The sequence below is a fragment of the Sphaeramia orbicularis genome, chromosome 1 (assembly GCF_902148855.1).
Source record: "Sphaeramia orbicularis chromosome 1, fSphaOr1.1, whole genome shotgun sequence".
NCBI classification, from domain to species: domain Eukaryota; kingdom Metazoa; phylum Chordata; class Actinopteri; order Kurtiformes; family Apogonidae; genus Sphaeramia; species Sphaeramia orbicularis.
The window spans coordinates 12,498,921-12,521,585 of record NC_043957.1 but is presented as its reverse complement, the minus strand read 5'-3'; the positions used below and the strand labels follow the sequence as shown (position 1 = coordinate 12,521,585).

The window sequence follows — 22,665 nt, the reverse complement described above, 5'->3', positions numbered from 1 at the left end:
ACATGAGTAATGATGTTGTCATCTTTCTTTGTGTCCATTTATCAATGTCAGATGGGAGTGCATAAGTGTGGTGTACATTTTATATATATATGTATATATATATATATATATATATATATATATATATACACACACACACACACACACACACACACACACACACACACCTACACACACACGTGTGTATATACGATGGTGGTGGGTGGGTTAGCACAGAGATGAGGAACAGGAAACAGCAGCAGAGGATGTAGGGAGACGACATAGAGGAAGATGAAGAGAAGATGGGTGGGCTGACAAAGAGTGAGGAGGAGTATGTTTGAAAGGGGTGGTGCCGCCCTAAAGATGAATTACAACAGAAAGATCCTGACCCTGTGTGAGGTCTGTGTGTGTTTGTCTGTTGACAACAACAGCCCAATGATTCATCTGTGGTATTACTGCCAGACAGAATTAAGACTCTGCTCTTTAGCATATGCAAGTCTATGCAAATGATGTCCCTTAGACAAAACATTACTGCAGCAGTTAGTCAGTCTGGCTTTAGGCATGATGAGAGTGTGTGTGCACGTGACTCTGAAATAAAATAAAATTGCTACTTGTCAGCTAAGCACGCAAATAGTGAAGCTGCTGCGGTCCACTGGCTGCACTAAGAAATGAACCCAATGAAGAACAGGGAACTTTAATTTAATATGATCCGCGAGAACATTCTCTCTTTATTGTATCTTTTTGAAAAACAAAACAAAACAAAAAAAGAAAGGTTTTGTAATTCTCTTTTGTTAACATTTCAGAATTCTGTACAGGATAAAAAGAAATAAGCACTGCTTAAGAACAGAGTCAAATCTCCAACTAGAAAAACAAATGAAAAAAATTTCAAAAAAGAGAGGAGGTTTACAATACAAATTAGTAGTAAGACATTGTCTGAAGTGCAACGGCATAGCTCAGATGGGTTAAAAGTGAAAACAAAAAACTTCAAAATAAAAATACTTCTCTATTTTCCAACAAACAGTAAATTCTTTACAGAGTAGAGACTGTATTATCTGATGTATTTAAACCTGTAAAAACATATTTACAAATAGCCAATATCCTTTATATATATATATATATATATTTTTTTTTTTTTTTCTCTCATAATCACATATATGTCAGCACCAGTAAAAAAAACAAACAAATAAAACAGAACACAAAACAACAACAACAACAATTCTGTTAAAATGTTGTCTACAGACTTGGTCCCAATACATAATGATATTTGGAGGAAGCTTCCATTCTCTTCCTGAAAGGGTATCAAACCATGTAATGAACCTTTTTTTTTAGAAGAAGGATAAAAACACCCAACTAGAAGTGTTTTCTCTACCTTTGCAGCTCCAGTTTGGAGTGGGGAAACCTTAGGTGTTTTCCTGAACACACATGCCTCCATTTCACTGCTCCAACACGGTTTGCTCATTGTGGATTTTTTCTGAGTCAAAAGTTTTGGAAGCATGGGCAATGAAATAGTGAGTGTTCTGCAGCTTTTTGCTCGAGTAAGGCTTGTTCAAACCCAGAGTTTATCCAGCATGACCTCAGACTCTCGGGGTGACTGTGGGATGTTTTAGCTGACCATCTTCCTCCGATAAGACTGGGAATACTACAACCCCACCTTGGCTTTCAGACTCCACACTGTGCTGCGGAGGACTTCAACTTCAACATGTAGCAAAATCAAAGTACAAAGTCTCGATTGTGGGTGCTACCGAAATGCAGGACAATGATGGGCATGGTATAAAGTTTGTATTTAAAGGGTTGGATTATACAACATCAACAACCATGAGAACAAATGTGTTGATGGTAAGGAGTTACTTTACAGAAAAGAAGGCTTTTTGGTTTGTTGATTACAGCATCATCCTTTAAACTCACACTCTGATGAGCTAAATACAAAGTAATGCACATACAGACACGTTCACTTTCATTCAGCTTTTAACCAAGATTACAAAACCAGCAAGGGAATGAAGGTGTCATAACAACAACTACTGTATTCAGACCTATATGACGCACAAATATTACTCAGCCATTAGGGTAAAAAACACTTGATGAGAATTCTGCTTTGTGGCTAAAGAACGCTCAAAGTGGAGGAAACTTAAGTGGAAGCACTGGTTGTTGTGATGCTAACTAGCACTAACAGCCCTCACCCTCTATGCCCATCAGCAGTCTGACATTTCTCTGTCTAACAAACAGAAACAAGGCGTCGCAGTGGTTTATCTTCCTCATAAAGCACTGGAAGGTGACAACTTGTATGTCTTCACAGTAGTGTTAACAGTATAGCAGAGTTAAGTTGGATGGAGGGGTGTGTTGTAGCTGTGGTACAAGAAAAGCTGGGGCTGCTGTGATTGACAACCAGCAGCATTACAATGGAAGGGAAGGCTGTGCTGCAGCGAGAGGACAAACAGATTTAATTTTTTTGTTTTTTTCCAAAAAACAAGACAAACTAAAAAAAAAGCTAATTTAATTTAAACATTTTTTTCTTTGTGAATCAACAAAGACATGACCAACATTATTGTTAGGGAGGAAAAAGCTACAAACATAAAAACGTGGATGGGCTTTCTATGAGCACCTTATTTACTTTTTTATTACTTAAAAAGAAAAAGTCACTTGTGGTGCTTGAATACATTCAGTGCCCAGAGACCATTTATTCTCATGCCACCCTGATGTGTATAATGTGGTTTGTGTCGCACTCTGTAAGCTGCCTCTCGCATACGCCGTTCTGCCTGTCCTCCCTCACTAATGCTTGTTTTTTTTGTTGCCATATGTATGTGAGCTTACTTTAGCTGCCTTTTCTCTCCCTCTGTCTTTCACTATTGTTACCTCCCTGTGCATGTGCACACAGGAAAAAAAAAACTCCCAAACCGACACCGTTACTTAACAAAAGCACTAGAGGGCAGAGTGCCTTCACGTGGCACATTAGGGGGGCATCATTTGTTCTGCTGTGATGTTTCTCAATATCAACAGTGATGGGAGTGCTGAGTGTCAGGAATGAGTCTCTAGAGAGGGTGGGGAAGAGGGGAGGAAGCTAGAAGAGAAGGAGGATGACGGAGAGAGAGATCAATTGAGGAGAACAGAGTCAAGGAGACAAATATGTGTGGTTTTCTGGGCATGTGTGAAAGTATTAAGTATTGGCGTGGGGGGGGGGGGGGTATAAGAGAGGAAATGGGAGAAGAAAGTGCTGTCTAATCCCCTCAGCTCCTCACCTAGTTGAGAGATCTAAAGCAATGAGCTGGGTGGCACAAACACATAAACGCAAACAAATTGCTGTCTTGAGAACATGTCTTCCTTCCCCTTCATCAGTCTGTGGTCAGTCAGCCCCTGCCGAAGGCCAGGCTCAAAGCAGTATGTAAATGGGGCACAGGAACATCAGAAAAATGAATTCCAGAAGAAGAAAGGGAAAGTAATGGAAACACATATCTTAATCTCTATATGGATTTTCATTAATATGCATGAGACATCATCATGATCTCTTTCCTCAGCACTCACACACACAAAACATAACACAAGAACTCATTTAGAACCTTGCTCATGTTTTACAAAACAAAAACATGCCAGTCACCAGTCTGTCACGTCATCCTTTCTGGTTTTAACATTTGTCCTATGTTTAGTTCATCCAGAGAAACCTGATCTCTAGTTTCCCCTTTGGCTATTGGCCTGGAAAAAACTCCTCCATCCAACCATCGCTCGAGTCTAGCTCTGCCCCTGAGCCATCACCCAATCCGAAGGCTCCTCCTCCTGAGGGCCCACCCCCATATCCATAGGATGACATGTCCTGATTCGCTGTCCTCTGGTAGCCCTGAGGCTGACCTCCGACTCCGACTCCCCCTGGTCCGTAGGGTCCACCTCCCCCACCCCCTGCCCCCATTCCCGGTCCCCCAGGGCCTGGTCCGAACCCTGCCATCCCACTCATCCCTTGACCCATCACTCCCTGGTTCATCCCTTGGTTCATGACCATGGGTCGGGGCTGGTTGGTCCTGGGCTGACTGCCCATGTGAGGCCCAATTGGGCCCATTGGGCCCATTCCCGCAGCTGGATTGCCCACCCTAGGGTCCATTCCCTGGCTCATGCCCTGTCCCGGGCCCTGAAAGTGTTGCTTGGTCATGCGGGGGGGCTGACCCAGCTGAATCCCATACCCCTGTGCAGAGCCAAACCCCACCATGTCCCCTCCGCCTGTTCCTGTAGTCCTTCCAACTCCTCCCCCCATGGCCTGCAGACCCTGTCCCTGCTGCTGCGGCCAACCGCCCGCTGCTATGCCGCCACCACCTCCTCCTGCTCCCAGCATGCTTTGCAGTCTCTGTGCCTGGGCTTTGGAATTAGGAGGTCCTTTGAGAGGTTGCTGGGTCATGGAGTTCATTAACATCCCCTGTCCTCCGTACCCTCCTGCTCCACCACCTCTAGGGCCTCCAGGCATACCTGTGACTCCAGGACCTGCACCTGGTTGAGGAGGCCCTCCGGCCTGGTTGTGCTGTGTTGGAAGTCCCATGGAGGCTTGGACACCTTGGCTTTGGTGCTGCTGCTGGTGGATCATTTGGCTCATGGAGGGGTTGATGCCATACAGGGAACCCTGGTTGGAGCCCTGGCTGCCATAGGAGAGGCCCATGTCAGTTTGGGGTCCCACAGAGCCCCCCTGGCCTTGAACAGAGCTTATCTGGACCATCTGCTGCTGGTTCTGCTGTTGCTGCAAGAGCCGGGCAGCCCGGATGTTCTGGAGAGCCTGGCTCCTGGATGCCAGCTCTTGAGGAGGGCCTGGGAAAGAAAAAAGTCTTTAGAACTGGGATAGGCAACAGTTTTTTTTCTACAGGGCCACATCAACAGGTAAAGTGAGCCAAGGGGCACAACTGGAACAAACAGAACTGAATGATCCTATGTATGCATCTAAAACAAAGCCAGATATTCCTAAACACAACCAAACTGTCTCAACAGATTTCTTAAAGTTAAAATATATGTTTAACCACTGAAAAATTAAACTCTGAAACAAAAATATTTATGTATGTTGTTGATGCAATGACTGATGGCCACTAGATGATGGCCTCAAAAAGCCCTGGTTCCCATTGATATACATTGAACTTTTCTAAGATGAATTCGTCTCTCTCTCTCTTTTTTTAGTTTAAACTGGATGCTTTGACAAGTGCTCTAGTTGATCTCTAAATTATTGCTCCATAAATATTTATTTAAACATTTTTTCTAGATAGAAAATGTGACTGTAGTTGCGCTGAATAATTTACAATAAACATAATAATTACAGCAAATTTTTGATGATGTTTACAGCAAGTTTTAGATCACCCATCACCTCACGCACCAAAGGGTGACGTCATACCCGACCTCCTGTATTCACGGTCAACAACAGCTCAACTTGTGGGCCTTGGCTCACCAGTTGATCTCTGAGCACCATGTAGTAGGCTGCAGAATCAATGGTTATATGTAAACACGTAATTGTTATTTCTAAATGAGCTTAACAATTCACAGATACTTAAAAATTACAATGCATGATTTCATGACATCATTACTTTGTTTTTGAAATAAAAAAAGGGCTAGTAGGAGGCAGCCCTGCAGAAGATCCAAAAGAACAAAACATGAAATACATTAAATTTGGTTTCACAATGGCAGTCAGTAATGACTGACTATTTTTTAGCTTTTCTTTCTGTTATTTATTTGGAAAGGTGGTCCTCAGAATAGTCCTCACAATGTGGGTTTTAAGTTAGAGAAGACTAAGAATCCCTGGTTTCTGAGAAGAAATGGGTCTCTGTCTATACACAGGATTTGCATACTGACTGCAATACATGTATTCAGTTGTCTTTGAGGACATTGTGGGCCACAGGCTGCCTCTGGGCCTGAGGTGGTTATTTTGCTCACATGTGCTTTAAAATCTGTAGTTGAAATCCCCTTAAATAACCAAATGGCATATAAGAAGAACCATAATAAGTCAGTGCCAGCAGTAAAGATTTTTGTCCTGTGACAACTTTTTTTACTCCATAAAATGAATGCTTCCCTCTCAATTTAGTTCAGGTCCTAGCATGCAAACATAAAACTAAACACTGTACCTTCAAACACCTCACTTCTCCACTTTGTTCCTATTAGAGATTTGGTAGTGGCAGAGTGGTGGAGGTCTGCTAGTGAGGAAATGGCTGACATCATTCTACTAATCCCTCACCTCATAGCTCGAACTGATACTGTAAAAGAGCAGTCTTAACAAAGAGGATAAGACACTCCAGCCTTGAAATGCAAGTACAGCAGAGTAGCAGGTAATGAAACACCCTAAAAAAGACAGCCACAAGACTGCATCAGACAAAACTACTTCTCATATAAATATATAAATAACAGTTTTAGTTTGAGGTTGTTCTGACTGCAGGTGATAATATCTATAATGATTGCATTTCTGATACACTGCAGGTGTACATTTCCAGGCCAGAAATTCTTGTTAAAACTCCTTCTTCCTCTTCTCCATGTTGTATCTTATTGCAGACAGACTATCTAATGGCTATAAATGGCTTTAGATTTTCTCCCCCTCCTTTTCTACATCTCTCCATCATCTTCTCACCCACTCATCTTCCACTTTCTTCCTTCCTTTGCTTATTTGTTTCTACCTATTCCTCCCTCCCTCTTGTTCTTTCCTCTCATCTATCTCTCTGACTACACCGGAACTCTGGGGGATCCAGGACAGACAAGTTGCCGTGGTAACAGGCAGAGCAGGAATATTCTGTTTTTTTTTTTTCCAGAGAGAGAGAAAGAGAGAGAGAGAGAGAGAGAGCGAAAGAGACAGAGAGAGAAGCGCTGTAGAGCATCTGAGCACCAACTGATGTATCTGATAGAGACAGAGAGATGACAACATTTGATGGTGATGAGGGTGATGTTCACTCAGTGTGGCTGCTTGCATACATGTTCTCCGTGTTTGTAACTGTAAAATCTGTCCTACCATGCATGATGCTATACTCGCTGCTGACATCAGTGCACGATGAGAAACAGCAGTGTGAATATGATAACCATCTGGATGCTCTGCTCAAAATTAGCAACTAATTTACCAAGAATCCATTCACTTAAGTTTTCATCAATATAATGCTGAAAGAATTTATATCAGGTGTTGGCTTTTTAGAAAATCTATTGAAGCTCTGCTATACATTGTTTTATTTCCATGCATTGTGTGCAGCTCCTGTGTGTCTCACCTTGGTACTGATTGACTTGTGGGTATGGATTCCTCTGGCCCTGGCCCATCTGTCGGGGGAGATGTTGCTGTTGTTGGAGCTACAGGGACACGCACAAATCCATACATACCGTCATGCAGCTGAAAAACATCCTAAACAACTCAGTTTACATGTAAACCTAAGCCTAAAATGGGTAGTTAATGACCTGGTGGATATTAAAAAGGTAAATAAGTTCTACAATTAGCATGTTCTTTTTAGGGCTGATACTGATTCTTAATAATCAAGCTGATCAGTAACTGATATCTGAAATTGATCATTTGAAGCAAAAATAAAAACAAACTCCAACACAAATCCTTTCAATGATAATTACTGAAATAGAATTACATTACATTTTCAATATCCTTATCATAACATACATTTATTTCATCATTAGCGTCTATTTTTGTTTACACCATCAGTTAAAAGACTTTTTTTTTAAAATTTGCCTTATATCTACTTGTGCATCATCAAGTCAATGTTTGGTGTCATGACAAGATATAAACCACAGCTCAACTGAAGAGTATTTCAATATGCACATAGTGAAAAACAAAAAAGCTCAGCATGCTGAAGTTTAGTGCAAGTACTCAATAACCAAGTCTAGCTCTATTATCATTAAGAATTGGTACTGGACTACAGTTTGCAGCAGTCCTCTCATAAGTGGTGACATGCAAACTGTCAAGTGTCACAAACTGTGCAGAGACTTGCTTTGACTTAAGTTTTTAAGTGGGACATGGACTAGCGTGTTGACCCATGGCGATCCACAGGTTCTAGATGTGGTAGTTTTTATGCTGTATTTGTGCATGCTGCACCACATTTGTCCAGCAGTCACTGCCAAAGCGTTCTGGCCATGGCAACGCAATTGTAAGGCTATTGTATTCCAAAATTACTAATATCTCCCAAAACATTGGTCCCAACAATGCTGTTTTCACCCTGTTCCTTGACCAAAAATACACAAGTATGCCAAACTGCAGCAGTCAGCTCTTTCTGGATTTTGTGTGAATCCCCGGACACATGCACACGTGTGCGCACGCATACACACACGCACGCACACGCACACACACACACACACACACACACACACACACACACACACACACACACACACACAGGCCACTTGGCTTTTATAATATAGATTAGACTTAATGTATGTCCCCATATTTGGGAAATTATGACACTGGGAAATTATTCAATTCTAATTTTGATAACTGGTCCATCATTTGAGCTGTGTATTTAAAATTAATGTCACACACCTGCTGGCTTCACTGTTGAAAAATCAAAACAAAAACTAATTTTCCTTCATTTCATATTAGACACTGACCACTGCAGGATTATTTGTTGATATTGATAAGTTAAAATCAATATATTTAACCTGCTGATACATATTTATAAGGACAGTGGAAGTGGGGCAGATGTTAAGGGACATTAGAGGTGGGGCACATGTTAAATGACAGTGGAAGCAGGACATGTTTAGGGACAGTAGAAATCAGAGGGATGTTTAGAGCCAGTATATTACAAATATAACCTGGACAACATTTGGTGTTGCTCGTGTAAATGACAGTTATGATGTGTTGTTAAAAACACTCAGTAAACCCCAGCAGGATGTATTCCTTTCACACACCTATATTTGTAAGTTTTAGCAGATCCAATTAAAACCAACATGGTGGGCGGTGACTTCAGAGTTCAGAATTCTTTAACACTTGATTCCCTCACAGAGAGAAATAAAAAGAAAACACCACATTAGCACAGCAGGCGACATGTGGCATAAACACACAGACAGTAATGTGTGCTCACACACGCACACAGACAGACAGACAGACAGACACACACACACACACACACACACACACACACACACACACACACACATTTGAGAGATGAAAAGGAAGTAGTAAAGCGGGAGCTGGTTGAGGGTAATTATACATGCAACCAGACAACAGTAAGGAAAATGAGGGGATGAGACACTCTGGTTAGAGCTGCAGACAGACAATACACAAGAATGTATGACCACAATCACACACACAGTGTACAATTGAAAACAACCAGATGAATCACCTGTCTGTTCTCTAATCCCTCACATTCACACTCACAATTGAGCTTTTGTGCGGAGACTCACCTGTTCAGCCAGGAGTTGCTGCTGCTGCTGTTGTCTCTGTTCTCTGAAGAGCTGCTGCTTCTGCTGCTCTATCATGTGCATCTGCACCCTCTTCTCCTGCTCCATTGCCATCATCTGTTTCATCATGGCAGCCTGCTGCTGGTTGCCCACATAGCCCGGAGGGGGACCTGAACCCTGGTTGGGACCCACCCCTGAGGCCACACCTCCTGCAGGGTGAGGGGGTGGAATGGCGCCCGGCGGCCGTGACATTCCCACCACACCTTGCTCCTTGGATGGAGAAAGATGAGAGGGGAGGATGTTTACTTCTTTTACCAAATTAAACATACTATTATTATTATTAATCCTAGGATAAACATAATTTTCCTTCTGGAATATGTCCCCTTAGTCAAGACTGTGCATGCTACAAACTTGATTCCTTAAAGCCTCAGTCACAAATGCCGTTATGAACGGCTACGAACACTGCGCGAACAATTTATGGACCATTTTGTATGACCTTCTCAAGGCTGTCGTGTAAGAATGGAGTGTTCATGGAGTGTTTGTGCACCGTTCTTAAGTTCATAGCCAGGTGAGTGATCCCTTCCAAGATTTTCTATGAACGCAGTTCAAAACCCCCTTTCACACAGCGCGTGCCTTGTGAACAACTTAAGAACGCTTGAAGTTTGTGGATCAGGAGGCCTTTCCAGGACCCACATGTTCCTGCAGTGGCTGCAAGTAGATCTCAAGAACACATTACGGTGTTATTAGGGGTCCCTTATGGCGTTCACACAAACAAACGCACAGTCAGAGATTTGCACAGCTTTCTTAATGTGGACGTAAGGTGTTTATAGGAGGTAGTGCGACATTTGTGGTGGTCTTAGAGAGGTCAAATACAAGCTGTCAAGACGGAGTGGATGACTGGACTCAATTGCAAGGTGCAGAACAAATAAAGAATGAAGAGTTTTAGTAACAGGAAAAAAAAGCTTGAAAAAACAACCCCAAACCAGCAGAGAGATAATGTACAGTCCACAGTACCCGGGGGATGAGGATCAGGCTGATGGAGAGAATGTGCGTGACGGACGGTTAGTGTTTTTAATAGGGATGCACCGATACCACTTTTTTCCAGACCAAGTACGAGTACAAGCACTTACATTTGAGTACTTGCCTATACCGAGTACCGATACGAGTACTTAATAATCCCATTCCAGTTCTCAGTTCCTTTTGTAAATGTGTTTTATTGTCGTTGTCATTAGTCTGACTGTAACAAGGTGCTGCTACTGACATTTAATGTGTTGGAATGAGCGTTTCTCAATTAATCCACTCAGGGGCGCTGCTCTGAATTAACCATACTGGACAAATGCCACGAAGAAGAGTAAAGTTTTTTTGAGAAGAAGAGAGTCAATAATAACAAACATGGAGATGACAGAGGTAACACTAATGTGATACTAATATTGGAGCGTTTTCGCTGGTAAGGTTTAAAAGTGAAGCTTCAGCAGGTAGGGAAAAGATAAATAAGCGATAAGGTTTGTTTTCACTTCCGCTGGCAGCGGTCCGCCTCGCTTCTTACCCCCATAGTCTTATAAGTAGGGTGGAAACCGGCCGAACCCTGGGTAGCTGTCATAAATATGACAGTAGTTTTTCTCTAACTCACACAGTCGCTCTTTGAACAGATCCTCTACCTCCACAGTTCCCGGTGGTATTCTCCGTCTGGGTACGCATCCGCGAGCACCTGAAAAATGGATGGAATGTACACAGAGGATGGACAGAATGCTCCGTCCGTATCTGTCTGTGTCTGTAACGTTATTTGCAGTCACTGTTACTTTTATCATTGGCATTTATTCTGCAAAATTACACTCTTCACACTCCCCACACATTATTCCACTACTGTGTACCTGCTGCACTTGAACTATGAATGTCACATGGCTGTAAGTGGTATCAGTGCATTTGTATCGGATATCTTTTACGAGTACAAGTACACACACTGAGTATCAGAGCCGATGCCCGATACTGGTATCGGTATCGGATCGGTGCATCCCTAGTTTTTAATATTCACTTCCCTCTATTATTCTTGTGTATCTTTGTTTTATTCTTAAACCTTCTACTTCAAATTTCTTAATTTGATGTCTTATTATGACTCCTAATTTCTAATAGTACAGGTCAGTTTCCCTAACACGTCACAGGAATGCTGTTTCAGCACCACAGACAGCGCACGATCCCAAACATAAATGCACATTCTAAAACATTTAATGTAAAAAAAAAAAAAAAAGCTTAACGTAGTTTAATGTCTAAAAAGAGCATCAATAATCACCAAATTATGCATGGAGATCTCTAATGCTGGGATAGGCTCCACGCCTCCTCGACCTTCTGGAGGACAAAGCAGTTCAGAAAATGAATGAATGAATGAAAAAAACAACACTCTCAGATTAAACTATGTTAAGTTTTTTGCAGCGGTGAAAGTGGACATGACTATAGATGTCCACACAAACTTTGGTGATGATTGATTACTGTTCTGGGGCATTAAAACTACGTTAAGCTGTTTTTTATGTTAAGTGCTTTAGAATATCCCTCTTCTTCTGCTGCTGTCAGACCAAAACAGCCAAAACAACTGCTGGATCTTCCTCTTCTTCATGTTGTAGCTGTAGAAGTTTCAGTCTTGCGGACATTATTACCATCTTCAATGCAATGATAATGAGACGGGATTGAGTACACAGCCACTGTTTATGTACCAATCTAAATATTAAGAAAAAACGTAAGATCTTCCTATCAATGACTTGAGAGCATTGTGAGTTTCACGTAGGGCTGATGTACATTCACCTTATGGCAAAATAATTTGTGAAGTGGCCATAGGTCTGATGTAGGAAGGTCCCAAGGCACCCTTAAGAAGACCGTGGCAACTGTACGGTGTTCGTACAACACAAAATCGCGTTATTTTCTCATGGAGGCCTCAAGCTACTCTTGCGGCAGCCGTATGGACTTCATAAGATGGCCGTAAGAAACTACTGCTCCCTCCATATATGTCTACGAATGTCTACAAACTCCAGGACTTGTATGACCTGGGTGATTCATACGAACCCATCGTTCATAAGGAGCTTTGTGACTGAGGCTTAAGGAGAGGAAACTGAAACTGTGAATAAGACAAATGATATTATTATTATTATTATTATTATTATTATTATTATTATTATTATTATTATTATAACCTTTATTTAACCAGGAAAATAGTTCATTGAGATTAAAAATTTCTTTTTCAAAAGTGTCCTGGCCAAGACAGCAGCAGCAGCATAAGTTACACAAAATGGAAATCACAGCCATATATCCACACTACTAGATCTAGACACAACTAGATCTACTTAAAGTCACAACATACTTGTTTCCACATTATATACGCTGTGTTCTGAATAAAACATCCATCCATTTTCTGAACCACTTATTCCTCATCACACCAACCTATGTGTGAAAGTGGGGTATGCCCTGCACATGTTGCCAGTCCATCGCAGGGATGAGATATACAGATGAACTACCGTCAGATTTAGATTGACCAATTAGCCTCTTAAGGTGCATGTCTTTAGATAGTGGAGTACCCACACAGACTGGTGCTGGAGCTAACTTGTGCAGCACTGTGCGGCCAAATAAAAACAACTTTATTAATTTTAAGTCCTAGTCAGCAATGTGTAGCTATAAGCAACTATTAGTGGCATGGTGAAAAGATTAGCAATAGCACTATTTTCCTGACACATAAAGAGAAATGTAAAGTACATAGTTCCAACAATATACAGCTAACAAGTAACACTTAACTTGCAGTCATTTAGTCAACAGGAAACATTGCAGAATCAAGAGAATACATACAAAATGAAACAAAATATTAGCTAGAAGGTGTCCAACTCTGGTCACAATGACAGCAAGTTACTATATGAGTATTTTGCCTGTTAGTTGTTAACATACCAGCTAACACGAAACACTGACTTTTTAAAATATATTTTAACACCAGTTAAGTGAAAATTTAACATATAATGTTAGGTAAAAAGTGTACCATGAAATACACAGACATTAGTTACTGTGTAGGGTATGTATTTAACGGTTAGCTGATAGCATGCTGATTGCAAACTTATGACTACTGAAACAAAAATTACTATAGTAAAAACTAATAACAATTTATCTCTCTACAGTACACTAAATGCTCTTAGTGGGATCAGAATCTATTTAGTCTAATTTTAAAAGTCTTGCAGTGAATGATGCTCTAGAAGCTTGTTTTTTTTTGGTATTTTTAGAAAAACACTACAATGGGAATAACTTTTAAGAATTCCCTTTTAAGTAATATTTATATTTATTAAAATGCTGCTATTGATGATATCTCAACACAAATGTACTTCCCTGGAATTAAATTGCAATATATCTTTACACCTACAGATTCAGCTGCTCGAGCCACCCTGAGTCCTCCCATCAGCGCCCTGGTTGGTCCTCACTGCATACATTATTTCTTCATTAACATATAAAGAGCACTTCCTCCTCCACTCAGCCATATGCTAATCTCTAATAGGATGAAATAGCTTGCTCTGGCCAATGGGAGGGGAGTGTTTATGAATCTATTAAAGAGTAGACAGCTAAATGAGAGTTGGACATTTAGACCTGCGGGCAATATGAGGGAGATGAAAACACTATTGGTGAAGAAACCACTGTTTGGACTCATCAAAATACAACAGCAAACAGCCACACAGCCGGACAGACTGTGTGCACATTGTGTTTAACTGCAGGGTAAGAATGAAACAGCAAAAGAAGGATTAAAGTGGTGCACAGTAGCAGTGGCTGGAGTGGGTACCACAGCACTATACTCAATATGTTTTGAAAGAGCCAAAGCCTCATAATCCGTATTGAGGCTCTGCTCTTCTTAGAAAGGAGTTAGGTGGAGATAAACCTCATATATTAGAGCCCAAAACCCCGTAGAGCAAACAAAATCAGCTGCTTAAAACCGGCTCACCAGACAGCCAGACCAGACTGATCGATGTTCAAAGCTACGTGTTTCATCTCTGGGCATGTGCCCACTGGATGATGGCAGTGAGCAGGGCAATCAGCCGATACAACAGAGGAGAGGAGACAGGATGAGAGGTGTAGGGTAAGGATGTGACCAACAGGTGGTAGTGGTGATCTTTAAGCATGGCAGTGTGTATGTACGTGTGTCTTGCTGGCCTCCCCTCAGCAGATGGCTCAATCATGACGTTCTGATCTACGATCTCTCTCCCTCTCCCCCCACTTACACTACCTCTTTTCTTCCTTTCTCTCTCCAAACAGCCTACCATCAAACTCTTTCTTCTGGTTTCTCCCTCTCTCTCTCTAGACACGGGGCCCTGAGTCATGTCCGCACAATTGCAAGGGAATGAAGGAGCAGATGAAAGACAGATTACAAAGGAAGGAGGAGAGGAAAAGTCAATTCTGGTGAATGTGGAGCAAGTGTGTGTTGCAGGAGAAATAGTGATGGTAAAGGCAGTGCAGAGGTTACCCAGGGGGATGAAAAAACTGGTTCATTATTTAAACTGAATACTGGTGAAAGACACGAGAGAAAAGATAAAAAAAAAAAAAAAGAACAAGTGAATGAACAGCAGTGTGAGTAGTATTTCATTGTTATGAGTACTTCACTGAAGCATTGCTAATATACAATTAATTGAAAGTCATGCAAATGAAGCTTAGTGAATAGGAAGCAGCTATCCTCTTAAGAATGAAAGACAGGAAAAGGCAAGTTAATTTAATTGAAGGTAAGAAGGAGGTAGTAAGAGCTCAGTGTGAAGAGAAAAGGAGACAGGAGGAGAACATGTGAAGAAGCAGGAAGGTGACGAGCCAGGAGGAGGAGTAAAAGGTGGGAAGGAGGGGAGGAGAGTGAGGAGAGGAGAGCAGGTACCCTGGCAACAGTTGCTGCAGCAAGGAGCAGATGGTGCTCTGAGAAGCAGTTATGGCTGCTGTGGCTGGCCAGATCTAAACAAGATGTATATATAATACATAATACTCTCTATTCATCAGGCTATCTTCCATTCTGTTTGTCCCAAGTCATGCACATTACTGAATAATGCAACAAAGAATATCCACAATCAGTTTTTTTGTCTTTATCTCAGTCCCCCACCCCAAGTACTTTTTTCTGGCACCTTGGACCGGCTTGAGTCAGTCCCCAAACCCTGTGCTGTTCAAAAGAAATAGGTCAGTGTCTAATGAGACTCAGTAGTCAGCTGCTAACTACAAGTGGACGAGAACTCAGTGGCGTTTGGAACAGCAACAAGCTACTGTAAGTTGCCCATAGATCTGTTTGCAGGAAAAGGAGAGAAGGGTTAAAGGAGAACGGGGGATGAAATGAAAGGAGAGCCAATGTATCACCAATTTTCCAGAGGATGTGTGTATTTTTGTTTGTGTGTGTGTGGTGGAGGCTGTCAGCTTTATTGGGTTAGGAGGCATGGGGAGCCCAGGTGATTACATTACATGTGAAATGAGCGGAAATATATGTGTGTGTGTGTGTGTGTGTGTGTGTCTACAGAAACCAGAGGGATGGGGAGAGAATATGTGCCTACTGTATTTACTGTGTCTATGTGCATAGATAGATCTGAATAGACAGGTACAGCATAACTGCACAGTTGGGATGAAATCACCATTGACTTTATATAATTAGTGGACAAAGTGACTGTGTTTTCACCAATTGTTTTGCCTCAAAATGGCCATTGTAGTCTTACGTTTTTCGAATCAAGTGACCCTACTTTGGTAAGAGGGTAGAATTGAGGAGGAGTGATCTGTGAAACTCAGTAAGTTAACACTAACTTATCGAAAACCCTGACCACATCAACCGGCATATTAAACACCTTCAAGTTATTTCAGCTGCTGAATAAATGCTAACACATACAGTTTTGCTATCAATCGCTTTACATGTGACCATGGACATCACACTAACAGTAATCTCAACTTTGTATGGTGTATAAACACACTAAAAAACACTAGCTGGCCTAATTTGCATACTAACTGATGGACCATATACTCTAACTAAAATTACCTAATGTAAGCAAGTCATGCTAACAGGCCAAGTACTGTAATTCAGTAAATCTCATGACATTAGTACTGTAAAGCTGCTTGTCAGGGGATGGTGCATTCTATTCTGAAGCTCAAAATGTCTAAATATCAGAGGCACAATAATAGCTGTAAATCAAAGCTCATCCTGCAGAGATGGCTCTCACATGTCAGTCAAAGCAGCCATGGCCTTAATAATAATAATGCATAACTTCAACCCTTAATATAATTTGAAAAGGTGAGCTTCATAAAAATCAAGAGACAAGGACTGGTGGCTCCAAAGTAAAGCTAATGTTAAAATTTACTACTAATGACAGCCATAAGATGTTGCTCCAAAAAGCCCTGTTGCCTATAGACTTACACTCAGCTTCTCTCTTTAAACACCAAGCCAGTATTTTTTACCCGGACTAATTCTGTTGCCATTCATTTTAGCTGGTTCCCAAACTAAATGTTCTTTTCTTTGAGTCTTTAAATTACTGACGTAGAAGGCTGTGATGATGACTTTTGAGGCTCCTATTATTCTCTGCCGTACTCCAATGAATGCTTTGTTCTGCTTTGTCCCAGTAGCTGATTTTACATCGGGATGCCCTGGTCTCCTAATACCTGACTCAGATCAGTCGTTGTCCGGGGTGGTATGACCCTTTCATTTATGGTATTGTTCATTCCAAGGGTAAAGGTGTATAGGGTCTCAATGTTTTTACACTCCTGCTGGGATTCAAAACCCTGTCTTCTGCACCAAAGTCAGTATCCAGCTGCTATAAGCCCAGGTGGGCAAGAACACAGTTTTTTGGTGTGTGTGTAAAATATCAAGTAAGACATCACAGTACAATTGTAGGTGTTAATAAGCTACACTAACAAGATGGTTATATTACTTTGTAACACAAATGTTTGATGACCTTCATCATTTTACCATATCAGAAAACAAAGTGTTTAGCTTTACCCCCTATTGCTCCTGTAGCTTCATCCATTTTGTCCAAATGTGGTCACTCTTCGCTCCATAAACACAGTCACGTAAATCAATGGTTGTTGTCATGGTAGCTGTATCCACTTCTTATATAAAGTCTATAATAACCCCTGTCCTTGTACAGTGATCACGAAGGGGAAATTTTCTGTAGCAAAAATCGCTTTTTGTACTATTCTGTAAACATGTTTATTTCTGCAGTGAAGTTGCCCAAATTAACATGAGGGTCTATGGGGATTAGTCATTTTTGCCACTTCTTTGTTGGCTTTGCTTTTCAGCCCTGGATGTTGCTGATTGGAAGTCACAAGCTTCCTGTAGCAATCACACTGTTGTGAGATTAAAAGCTGCTATAAAACACCACAGACAACACCATCATAAATGTGTGCATTCCCAAAAACACATCTAAATACTAGCACTCACATTCAAAGAGGAACAAAAGAGGAATATCACAACATGACATGATGCGTTACAGTCTGTGAAGAACTACATTTAGTAAAACACAACTGCGCAACATGCGTAAACACACTCACATTAGTACACATGGGTTAGAAGAGCAGTGGCGCCTGGCAGCAGAATGCCTGTGTGTGCTCTCCAGAGTGACTCACATCTGTCACCCACTTGTATAAGAGAAGGGAGGAGGAGGAGGGAGTGTGAAGAGAGGGAGGAGTGAAAGAGAGGAAATGGAGGGTGAGGGATGGTTGAAGGAGATGCTTCATTAGATACTCATGTACACTATAGATGCATTCACACCGAAAATTTGAACACCAAGTATATCTGGCCATTCTGTTGATTTTGCATTCAGAGCTGGAGTAGGTGATGGTTTGTACTACAGTGCAATGTGCTTGGTGTGCGTTTCTTAGTTTTGGTGTAAACAGTTGTGGCGAGCTTGAAGGTAACGTGTGATCTCTATCACAGTCACTGCTCATCAGTGTCAGACTGTCCTTGAGCTTCACACTGGTTGACCTTACACCCTGACTCTGCAGGTGTAGAAATATGCAAATACCGTAAAAGACTGAGAATGGCACTGATAGTAAGACCACAAAGATTGTGGCAGGACTTCCGGCAGTATTTGCAAATGTTATCCCTTATAATGACCTTTTCCTACTGTTATCCTTGCACTTTTTTACACTTCAAGAAAACAGTATCTTTTTCTTTTAACCTAGCCAGGGGCTTTTCCTTAATGTAATGAAGTTGTTTTGTACCTAAACTCGTTGCAATCTTAGACTTCACAACTTGGCGTCACTAAATATCACAAATTGAACCTTTAGGATGCTGTATCCATTCCCTCATTTCTTCCCCATTCATTTAATAGATAAGATTTTTACACCACTTTCTACCTTATACTCCAAAAACAGCAACAAAAAGTGACTTTATCACAGAAAACCTCTAAGATGCTTGCAGGCTGGGCTTGTGGGTTTTGGGTACACTCCTAACTGATTTACAATTAAACGTCCTTTTAATGCAAAAGGAAACTACACCCTGTGCATTTCTGTGTTCAAGTGATGACTTTAAGTGAGACTATATCCCCTGGTCTCTATGATGTTTTCCAACGGTTTGAATATAATTTAGATGGTTAATGACCAAAATCTCTGTGGTTGTCTATGGACAGAAGGAAAAAGTGTCTACAGCTGGTTATATATTCCTGTCACACAGGTCTATGATGGGCAACCTACTGTATATATCCAAGCTTATGTGTTTGAATTTCTTTATGTTTAACATTGTAGATATGAAGTTATGGTGAATTTAAAAAAAAAAGAAACTCATGTTGTGTATTCCTGCACACATTTAAAACATAAGTATTATGTGGCACCTGCCATCTTATTCGTAAAGACACGTGCGTACAGAAACACACATACGTGCTAACCCTGAGCAGATGGTGGAGCCAGACCTCACATTAAACCCTCTGTGCCAAAGGTAAAGAAGACATCATTGCGACATACAAACACACTCAAGCAGAGGTGGAAGCATGAAGCCAGTGGTTTAATTCGTAGCCACCACTTTCTCAAGTGCAGACACATCGACCTACCCTAAAACCCCACCCCCTCAAACACACACGCACGCATGCACGCATGCATGCATGCACACGCACACACACACACACACACACCTCAGTTGCTCCCTGAAGAGAGTTATATTTAAACTTTAAGAAAAGAGTCTTGCTCCCCACAGAGGTCTGTTTAATCTCTAACATCTCTGCTCTAAACCTTAACTGGCCTATTTCTGAATCTATTGAACACACACGCACATACACAGTAAATGCCACAGAAAATATTGAATACATACATACTAAGGTTGCCAGATGGGAAATGTTGAAATGTGGGAAATTAAAGTACCATGCCAGAAGCTTAAAAATCTTATATTTGAGGAAAATAAACCTACACAATTCGAGGTTCAACCAAGAAATCAAGCAGCCCTAAATGTGTGACTTCAGAAAAGATGTATATGTTCAGAAGTTAATTACTAATTTCAATATAGATTACTTAAAATTACTAAATTGTAAAGTGGATTTCAAAAATGATGCAGTAAACCACAGTCATCTTCATGACCTATGTTCATCAGTACATTACACACGATTTTCTGAAAAGACATTATGTGAGACAGGCTAAAAAACATATAGGTTCCTTATTTTACTGTCCTCATCAAGTGAGTAGATTTGCATATGCATGGTTTTTTAATTAAAGCCATTCAACAATGTGATGTTAACAGTGTTCTGCAAGCTGTCAGTCAGACTGTCAGCATGAGGAAAAATGAAATGGGACAAATCCAGGGTTCTAAATCAACTTTTGTGATCACCACCCAATGTGGCTGGTAACTTTGGAAAGTACATAACTTTTAGAGAGCTGGCAACTTTCTAAAGTTACCAGCTCTAAGTAACCACCCAATCAGAATTTCCACAAGCCAAATTTACAAATATACACAGAAAGTGCAAACATTTAATTTCAAGTTTGGGCTCGATCGATCGATCTGTCTGTGTCTATCTATCTGTCATCTAAATCAAATGTCTTCAGAGCACTTATTCTTCAGAGGTGCCACTGCCATCAGAATCTGATCCACCCTCAGTTCCCTTTATTTCATGTTTGCGCAAAAACTCAGGCCTGCGGGGGCGTAAACTGTCAGCATGTCACAAAATTTTTCTTTTTCTTATTTTCTTTTGCGTACATGCGGCAATACTTACAAAGCATGACGAGATTTTCGCTATCAAACACAAGCCATTCATGGCCTGTCATCCATATGGCATTAAATTTTCTTTTCTTTGTTTCTCTGTCGATATCCACATCCTCCTCATCCCCTGCCTCCCTCCTCTTCTTGCCCCCAGAAGTTTGTCCCATGTTGGTTGGGACTCCCAACCACCGGAGCATTTAGTTTAATCTTACCTTTTTAGTTTACTTTGCTGGCTAATTCCCCTCTCTTTCAGTGTATGCTCCCTGGCTCCACTTGTTCTTCAAGATTTTTCTGTTGAACACTCTTTTCGTTTCCATGGTTTCCACACTGGTTTCATTGCAAACTGCGCACAGCCAATGGGTGTATGGAACGTCATCACGCAGCATTACGGCACAGTGTTCATGGGAAATGTAGGAAGTACTTCCAGGGGGACAAATGACCAAGAACAGAGCCTTTTATGTATCATGCATATAATGTCTCATGTATCACCAGCCAAACTGGCTAGTAAGTTTTTATTAACACCCACTGAAAGGAATTTTAATCCGCATTTGGCGGATATTAATTTAGAACCCTGGACATATCAAATTGTGAGATGAACTACAGCCTATAGATCCAATGAAAAATATCTTAGGTTTTAATTATTTTGTATACAGTAATCACAGCAGCAGATTGGAGAAGCAGATCAGACTGATGAAGAATCAGGTGCTTATAAAGTATGAATAATGAATTGTGGAAGTTTCATCTCTAAGTGCCATTATTTAGGATAATAACATCTGACTACAGGGCTGTGTGGTCTGGCCAAACTCCACCTTTTCAGTGAAGACCGACATTAATGTATCACTGAAAGAAACTCACAAACCCAGTTACCTGTGCTACAATATTTAGGCTACAAACCCAGAACTAAGTGCAATATTGAGAAACAGGCTGCTTACAATGTTAGGCTAAGTACAGGTCATTGACAGCAATGTTACATATATTTTTTTTGAATCGCACTTTATGAACCAGCTGAAAAGTTGATCATATGAGACATTGAGTCGTTAAAGGTGTTGAGTCCAAACCTATGTATGCCCTTGCTGCTAATATGGGAAATCAATAAAAAATGACATACTGTCACAAAATCAAATGATTGAACGTGATGGGAATTTTACTGTGCTGATCATACATTGTGCAGTGGGTACATTCATTACACAATATACAATTATATGCTACAATAACAATCATACATCTTGTAACATCTGATAAATATTCTAGCCCTGGGGTCTGCAATCTTTATTATCAAAAGAGCCATTTTGCCCCTTCTTCCGCTAAAAAAAATAGTCTGGAGCCGCAAAAAATAACAGAGCTTACAAACTTTTAAAAGTTTTAATCTTTTTTTTTTTTTTTTTACATTTTATCTGTTACAACCACCGAATACAACAAACAGAAGTGCAGTGTGGAATGTATTCTGGAGTGTGATCACTCTAAAAGTACACAGTAAAAGTAGTTCATAGTATTTGTGCTAATAGTATATGAAGAACTAATACCAAAAATACTAAATTCGCGAGGTACTTCTTAGAAAAAATAATTTTATACATCATTGAATTTAGTCTTAAAGCCTACTTCAGACAAAAAAACACACTTTTGTAGCTTGGAAGGGAATCTGTTGTAGGATTACCCCCAAAAGTACACAGTACACATACTCATACAGTCACTCTATGAAAAGTATCACTATTTATGGAAATTATTCTCTTCAAAACTCAACGCTGTCTCCGCAGTTCCCAGTTGTACTGCTCCATATTCTCCGTCTGGGTTCACATCCGCAAGCTCCCAGAAAACGGACAGAATTACGTGAGTAATATACAAAGGACGGACAGAGCCCTCCATCCGTATCCGTCTCTGTCTTTAACGTAGAGCATAAATGAGCCCTTACTTTTGTTGGCACATTCGCTCCATGCAGCTCATCTACCGTAATTGTTGAATGAGTAGTGCACAAGAAAAATGCTAGTGGCTGGCTTGATCATGCAGAGGAGAATTGCGGGTGGCTTGACCGCAGTAAAGGGAGCCACTACAAGGAGGATGAAGAGCCGCAGGTTGCCGACCCCTGTTCTAGCCTATAAACTACTATTTAAAGGTAAAGTGCTTGTGAAGTTAAAGTAAACTAAGTAAAAAATATATGTAAGCTTACATTATGCTTGTTTGCATTTGTGTACTGTGAAACTTAATCTTTTTAGATACAGTGCAACAGAGAACAA

The 22,665-nt window shown here is 40.8% G+C and overlaps 1 protein-coding gene across 2 annotated transcripts in view; it reads right to left on the bottom strand.

Moving 5' to 3' along the window:
- Positions 1 to 2,493: 2,493 nt before the first annotated feature.
- maml3 (mastermind-like transcriptional coactivator 3) overlaps positions 2,494 to 22,665 on the bottom strand; it is a 267,593-nt gene continuing 247,421 nt past the window's right edge. For both annotated transcript variants that reach the window (XM_030146078.1, XM_030145998.1), the window contains exons 4-6: positions 9,301 to 9,567; positions 7,170 to 7,248; positions 2,494 to 4,755 (exon numbers count right to left, since the gene is read on the bottom strand). In XM_030146078.1, the coding sequence (XP_030001938.1) occupies positions 3,656 to 4,755; positions 7,170 to 7,248; positions 9,301 to 9,567 (1,446 nt within the window). In that variant the 3' untranslated portion in view covers positions 2,494 to 3,655. The remainder of the gene's footprint in view (positions 4,756 to 7,169; positions 7,249 to 9,300; positions 9,568 to 22,665) is intronic.